Source organism: Otolemur garnettii, unplaced genomic scaffold (assembly GCF_000181295.1).
Source record: "Otolemur garnettii isolate 467f Iridium unplaced genomic scaffold, OtoGar3 scaffold00047, whole genome shotgun sequence".
NCBI lineage: Eukaryota > Metazoa > Chordata > Mammalia > Primates > Galagidae > Otolemur > Otolemur garnettii.
In genome coordinates, this window is record NW_003852442.1 from 10,955,052 (window position 1) to 10,962,887 (window position 7,836).

Consider the following 7,836-nt stretch of genomic DNA (forward strand, 5'->3'; position numbering starts at 1 on the left):
AATTAGGCCTTGACCTTGGTCCTACCCTTGCCAGACCTGCATGGCCTAATTTTAGCAAGAATCCTGCTAAGTCAGTTTAGAGAGAATCACCCCACTCTCCACTGAACTTGATATCCGATCACCTTCCTGCAGCAGAAACACCCCCACCCTTGACTCTCCTAGTAATTTTCCATCCACCTTCCACCTCCACCCCCACTCTGCTCCTTGGCTAGAAACTCCAACCAGTCCCCGTATTGGGGGTGAGCTCAATCTCCTCTCTTACAGTAGTCTTTTTTTTTTTTCGGTAGAGACAGAGGGCTCACTTTATTGCGTCACACAGCTCACAGCAATCTCTAACTCCTGGGCATAGGCAATTCTCTTGCCTCAGCCTCCTGAGTAGCTGGGACTACAGGTACCTGTCACAGCGCTCAGCTATTTTTTGTTGCAGTTTGGCTGGGGCCAGGTTTGAACCCGCCACCCTCAGGATATGGGGTTGGTGCCCTACCCACTGAGCCACAGGTGCCGCCTACTGCAGTAGTCTTGACACTGTTCTGAATATAGTCTTTCTTATTTATTTTTTATTTTTATTATTATTTTTTTGAGACAGAGTCTCACTCTGTCACCCTGGGTAGAGTGCCGTGGCATCATGGCTCACAGCAGCCTCAAACTCTTAGGCTCAAGTGTCCTCCTGCCTCAGACTCCCCAGCAGGACTACAGGTGCCCCCCACAACGCCCAGCTATTTTTAGAGATGTGGTTTCATTCAGGCTCAGGTTGGTCTCCAACTCATGAGCTCAGACGATCCACCCACCTCAGCCTCCCAGAGTGCTAGGATTACTGGTGTGAGCCACCACGCCCAGTCCTTATTGTTTTTTTTCTTAAAGAGTGTCAGAATAATATCTTTCTTCCATAGCAAGAATGGATACAAACTAAAATGTGAATGAAATAGCCTGTAAAAACCTATGGAGATTTCTCTCAGGAAATAAATACAAGCCAGTTTCACTTCTGAAAGACAGTCTGACCAGTTTGGGGAAGGAGGGAACTCTGTTATCACTTGAGTCCTATACCTGGACTGAGATGCCCCAGGGCTCTGCCAGTCAGAAATGTGGGCAGAATTTTCTCTTGTTTCCTAACTGCCAGTCTGTGAGATGAGCAGAAGGACTGTCGTCACAGTTCTCAGTGACTTCTCCAACCCACACCGTTTTCTAAACCCAGGGAATCCCCTGGTCAGAGAACCAGTCAGGCAAAAAAAGGGAGCTGGCAAAGGCACAGTGGATTCCGTCAAGTACTGGCCCCACCAAAGAGAGGACCAGGGAAGGGATCAAGGGGAGAGTCCTGGGTAGAAGGGAGTATCAGAAAAGCATATGCTGGCTCGGTGCCTGTGGCTCAAGTGGCTAAGGCACCAGCCACATACACCTAAGGTGGTGGGTTTGAATCCAGCCTGGGCCTGCCAAAACAACAATGATGGCTGCAACCAAAAAAATAGCCGGGTGTTGTGGCGGGTGCCTGTGGTCCCAGCTACTTGGGAGGCAGAGGCAGGAGACTCGCTTGAGCCCAGGAGTTGGAGGTTGCTGTGAGCTAGGATGCCACAGCACTTTACCCAGGGGGAGAGCTTGAGGCTCTGTCTCAAAAAAAAAAAAAAAAAAAAAAGAAAGAAAGAAAGAAAAGCATATGCTGCTGGGAGGGGTAGTTCTTTACATGCCTTGGTTCAGAGTAGTAAAAAATCAGGTCATGGGCTGTGTGCCCGTAGCTCAGTGGTTAGGGTCACATGCTCTGGGGCTGGTGAGTTCAAACCCAGCCTGGGCCTCCTAAACAAAAAAACAGCCAGATATTCTGGTGGGCGCCTATAGTCCCAGCTATCAGGGAGGCTGAGGCAAGAGAATCGCTTGAGCCCAAGAGTTTGAGGTTGCTGTGAGCTGTGATGCCACAGCACTCTACCAAGGGTGACAAAGTGAGACTCTGTCTCAATTTAAAAAAAGAAAGAAAGAAAGAAAAAAAAAAACCAGGACATGGAAATTAGAGAAAAACACCATCTTAGATTAGAGTCAATAGATCAATATATATATATATTCCTGTCTCTAAACACCACCACACTTTATAAATTTCTCTTTTAAATGATATTTAAAGGGCTTGTTGACAAGTCATCCAACACTTGGTGCTATGAGGTTGAACCCGAGGAATGATCACTAGATCCACTTAAAACGTGTCTCTTTTTACCCCTTGTCAGGTTGTCACTATCATCAATCATCTGAGGATATTCACTGAGATCATTCCAGGCTAATGAATTTTCCCCAAATTGTATTTGTTCTTCAAAATTAAAAAAAAAAAAAAAAAGAGCATCACAGTTTGAAAGACTTTGCAAAGACTTTCAGACAACTTTCTCTTTTTCTGATGGGCAAATGAGAAAAGTGGGTGGTCCAAGGCAGGTCAAGAAGATGAGCACCTAAAATGAAAGAAAGTGAAGACTGCAATATTAAGAAAGCAACAAACGTTTCATGTTTCTGCATTAACTCAGATTGTGTACCCTGTAGGCAGAAATTGACGTTAAGAGGACTGACACATTACCTGAGGTCACGTTGTTCCTTGACATCGCAACTTCTATTTTTGTCTTCTTGGGTCTCTGGTGTGAAAGGAAATTACTTTCACTTCTTTCATGACTGGCATCTTGATCCGGAAAGATATCTATTTGGAGGCCAACACAAAACGTATAATAATTACTTGTACGCTGTGATAACTAGGAAAGCACAGGTTAATCCTTACTGTCCCAGTGTTTAAAACAATAACATATGCGTTCTGCAGTAGCTCTTTTGTATCACCTCATACTATTTGACATCTCAAATTAGGTTCACCAGTTGGGTCAACACTGAGAAAAGGCTGGGCACAGTAGCTCACACCTGTAATCCTAGCACTCTGGGAGGCCAAGGCAGATAAATAGCCTGGGCCCAGGAGTTTGAGACCAGCCTGAGCAAGAGTGAGACCTTATCTCTACTAAAAGTAGAAACACTAGCCAGGCGTCGTGGTGGGTCTCTGTAGTCCCACCTACTCGGGAGACTGAGGCAGGAAGGATTGCTTGAACCCAAGAGACTGAGGTTGCTGTGAGCTATCATGACACCAAAACACTCTACCCCAGGGCAACAGAGTGAGACTCTGTTTCAACCCCCCAACCCCAAAACAAACAAACAAACCAAATAAACCCCCAAAACACTGAAAAGACAGAGAATTAAATTTATTTTAATAAACTACATACTAACTGTGATATTCTTGTGTTACACAACTCTCATTGGTAGAGATGCAGGAGTTCATCACATTCCTGAACAAGCCTCTTTGTGCATGTACGAGAATTTCTCTTTTTTTTTTTTTGCAGTTTTTGGCTGGGAAAGGGTTTGAACCTGCCACCTCTGGCACATGGGGCCGGCGCCTTATTCCTCTGAGCCACAGCCATCGCCTGAGAATTTCTCATACATGTTATTGAACATGGCTTAGAGAAAGTCACATAACCGCAATGACGGTACCTTAACTTGAATTCAGGATCCTGAACCTCGAGTGGCCTGCCTTTGCACAGCCTGACAATCACACCAGTCTCGAGTCTGTTCATTCTCCCCCTCCCCTGCGTGACTGTCTCCACTTCTTCCCTCTACTCAACATCTAACATTAGGAAGCCTCCCTTAGTCTTAGCTGGGACGTTTATGTTGCATCTCATGACATTGCCGAACTTGTTTATTAGTTCCAGGAGATTTGTAGATTTCTGGGAATTATCTAAAAGCCGTGTTATCTTTCACTAGGAGAAAGATTTTACTGTATCTTGTTTTAGTTACCTATAGATCTTCATATTTAATAAGAATATATTTGTGAGCCAAGCACAGTGGCTCAAGCCTGTAATCCCAGCACTCTGGGAGGCTGAGGGTGGACCTCTTGAGCTCATGAGTTCAAGACCAGCCTGAGCAAGAGCAAGACCTCATCTCTAAAAACAGCTGGGCATTGTGGTGGGCACCTGTAGTCCCAGCTACTTGGGAGGCTGAAACAAGAGAATAGCTTGAGCCCAAGCGTTTGAGGTTGCTGTGAGCTGTGAGGCCACAGCACTCTATTGAGGGCAAAAAAGTGAAAGTCTGTCTCAAAAAAAAAAAAATGTATTTGTGATTTCTAAGATGTGGAACAAAATTTTAATCTAGATAATCTGAGTCATCATAAGGCCTCTGAGAATTCACTGAGCTAAAAACAAATGCTTTGTGTAAGTATGAAAGCAGAAATCATCACTACGAAAAACAATGCTGAATTTAAAAAGCCAATAACGACAATAACCACACACACAGACACATATACCTGTAGTTTAATTCCGATCTCCTACTTTTAGGAAGCTAACTTCGAACTGACCACAGCCTTTCCCTTTTGTCCTCTCATTCCCCTAAACCATGTTCTGTTTTGCTCCTCAGCTTTCCTATCCTTCCTGCTAAACCTCAAGCACTGAATGGATTAGGGGTGCACATGGGGCCCAAGGCAAACCATGAGGGGAACTGCAAGGCATAATTCTTTTCCAACTACCAGTCTGGGATGCATGAGTTAACCACGCCAAAGGAACACACTTTCTCATTCTCATCAATCTTGTGAAAATCAGAAACCCTATATCCATCTTAAGGTCTATCACTCGCAGACTAGTGACAGTCCCACACAGCTCCTTATTTAGAATCTGACTTTTTAAAAGTCTGGGTCTTCGATGGAATGCAAGTCTATCACTCACCGGCCTGGCAAATGAAGTAATGTTCCAGTGAGCACATGTCTTCTTTGAATGAGATCTGATGGAAGGTCCTGGACAGGTAGAGGCAGGCAATGGGATAAGCCAGAGGGGCTGGAACATCTGCTGAGTGGGAGAGACCAGATCCAGATGAGCTTCACACTTAAAAGTCAGACATTTAAAAAAATACATGAAAACCACATTTGGCTGGCTTCCGGTTGATGAAAATTTAGGATTTCTGACCACATGTTATAGATTGCGTATTTTTTCATTTGGGTTCTTTACCACAAGGCTTGGTACTAACTTAGCCAGATATCAATGAAGATGATGAGGAAGATAGAGTAATGCCTTGGAAGTGTATTTCTAAACGTCAAGGTTATGGCAAGTAACTTTCAAGCTACTATGTAAGAAAGAAAACAGGCAGATACTCTGTTCCCTGGTTTTTTGCATTCTAAAACTTGGAGCCGAGAATAACAGAGAGATGATTACCAGGAAATAAAAAGTCCATAAAAGGTGTCCCTCTTTGGAATCTAGTACAATTCTTTTAGTGAAATAGTTAACTTTAGATAGGCTCTAAGAAAAATCTTATCGCCTTTGTGACACAGACAAAATCAAAGGCCTTAGCACACATGAGACTATTTCAGAGGAAGGAGAGTAATAAAGTGGTTTTTTTGTACACAAAGAAAGATTAAAATTCTTTTCTTTCTCCTGTCCCAGAACAAAATGTCAGGAAGATTCCCTTATAAACACTAACCCCGAGGGCCTTACTTGGGTGGTTGTTTTCCATACGGTTTCCCGGCTTTGAGTTTTTCCCAACCCACCACTTCTTTCCCTCTTCCAGAAAGTCCCGGAGGTGGTCTTGGACTTTCTTGTTCCAAACATGAGCAAGGCGTCCTCCCTGGGCACGACAGTGATTTTCTGCTTTCTCAAAGCTTCGGTGAAATCTGTTAAGCTGATAACAATGATTTTTCTCATGTAGCTCTGGGCTGTTTATACCTCCTAGGATGATACTTGTTCTGATGTACAACCAAAGCCAGGGGCTTCCTCTGAAGAACATCTTTGTGAACTGTGAGCAAGAAGATGTGTGAGGATTCAGCGGCTGCCTGGGCCTTTAAATATCTATCTCAGTGGCTTTGTCTGATTAGTATTACTCTCTTATGAACTGGGAACATTTATCCAGGAGACAAAAGGTTTGGTTTGGTTTTGTGGACCCAGGTGCAGTTTTTATAAGCTGAAAACAAATTGCAGAGGTTAAACAAGCAATGTGCCTTTACAACTGGGCCATCACCACCTGTGTCTACACAATTAGATATGCTTTAGTGAATCAAGATGGATCATAAAGCTACGTTTAAGCTTCCAGGGAGTAGAGGGTAACGAACATCTAAGTCAATTTTTAGTGTTGTTATGAATTGATAAACATGTTTTTGTTTTTTTAAAAAGAAAACTATTCTTACAGACCTCTAGGTTAGATTTCTTTTTCTTATTTTTTTTTTTAGAGACAGAGTCTCACTTTGTCACCCTCAGTAGAGTACTGTGGCATCACAGCTCACAGCAACCTCCAGCTCTTAGGCTAAGGTGATTCTCTTGCCTCAGCCTCCCGAGTAGCTGGGACTATAGGCACCCACCACAGTGCCTGGCTATTTTTTGGTTGCAGTTTGGCTGGGGCTGGGTTTGAACCCACCACTGTCAGGGGCCGGTGCCCTACTCACTGAGTCATAGGTGCTGCCCATAGGTTAGTTTTTTTTGTTTATTTTTGGAGACCAAGTCTCACTCAGTTGCCCTGGGTAGAGTGCTATGGCATCATAGCTCACAGCAACCTCAATCTCTTGGGCTCAAGTAATCATCTTGTCTCTGCCTCTCAAGTAGCTGGGACTATAGGAGCTCCCCACAACAGCCGGCTTGTTTCTTTTTATTTTTTATTTTTAGTAGAGACAGGTCTTGCTCTTACTCAGGCTGGTCGAGGGCTCCTGAGCTCAAGCAATCCACCTGCCTCAGTCCCCCAAAGCGCTAGGATTATAGGTGTGAGCCACCATGCCCGGCCTAGGATAGATTTTAGATTTTTTTTCCCCTAGGACATATTTTTAAAAATAAAATTTATTGCATATATTTAAGATTCACAAAATGTTACAAAATACATTATATAGATAGAAGATTACTACAGTAAAGCAAATTAACATATCTATCATCTCACCTAGTCACCCATGAGCAGTTAAAATCTCATTTAGCACGAACCTCATTTACGGTACAATTTTATTGCCTATATTCTTCAGGTTGTACATTAGGTCTCTAGATTTGTTCACCCTGTATATCTGCTAGAATTGATTTAAACTGTTTTTCAAATTCATGCAAACAAAACTGGACATGAACTCTATCCTAAAGCTCATACACAATCACAAAACCAAACAGTAAATATTTAATGGAAGAATGAATACAAATTAAATACAAATACACCAAGGAAATCCAAATTTGCCGTGCTAAATGGCAGATAAATATGGTTCTGGTTTATGCTTACACAGGTTCCTTTGAATTTGGCATGCACGCTATTTTATGCTATAGGTAAGAGTCAATTCTCCTATTGCTTTTCTTTGACTTGCCAAAAAACCTTCATCCAGCATGTTGTTTGGTCTTTACTGGTTGCACATTCATCATTTATATACCACAGCTTGATCTTTCTTGGTGCCAAAAAGCAATCATAAATGCAAACAAATGTGAGTACTGAAACTGCTTGGCAGGTTTTAGGATCAAGTGAGTTATCCAAATGGTCCAAATGGTGCTTACGTTTCGTCTTTTTTTTTTTTTTTGGGCCAGGGCTGGGTCTGTACTGGCCACCTCTGGCATATGGGGCTGGCACCCTACTCCTTTGAGCCACAGGCACAGCCCAGCTTATGTTTCTTTTAAAAATCATCATAGTGCCGGGTGCGGTGGCTCACATCTATAAGGCCAGCACTCTGGGAGGGCAAGACAGGTGGATAGCTTGAGCTCATGAGTTTGAGACTAGTCTGAGCATGAGAGAGACCCCATCTTTTTTTTGAGACAGAACCTCAAGCTATCCCCCTGGGTAGAGTGCCATGGCATCACAGCTCATAGCAACCTCCAACTCCTGGGCTCAAGCGAGTCTCCTGCCTCAGCC

General features: G+C 43.4%; 1 protein-coding gene across 3 annotated transcripts in view; it reads right to left on the minus strand.

The window, feature by feature from the left end:
* LOC105887120 (polycystic kidney disease protein 1-like 3) overlaps positions 1-7,836 on the minus strand; it is a 24,642-nt gene that overhangs the window by 13,141 nt on the left and 3,665 nt on the right. Inside the window, exons 1-3 of one of the 3 annotated variants that reach the window (XM_023514084.1) lie at positions 5,475-6,144; positions 4,713-4,832; positions 2,543-2,659 (exon numbers count right to left, since the gene is read on the minus strand). In XM_023514084.1, the coding sequence (XP_023369852.1) occupies positions 2,543-2,659; positions 4,713-4,832; positions 5,475-5,763 (526 nt within the window). In that variant the 5' untranslated portion in view covers positions 5,764-6,144. Of the gene's footprint in view, positions 1-2,542; positions 2,660-4,712; positions 4,833-5,474; positions 6,145-7,836 lie in introns of those variants that run through there. The other 2 variants (XM_023514086.1, XM_023514085.1) reach the window with 2 other exon arrangements.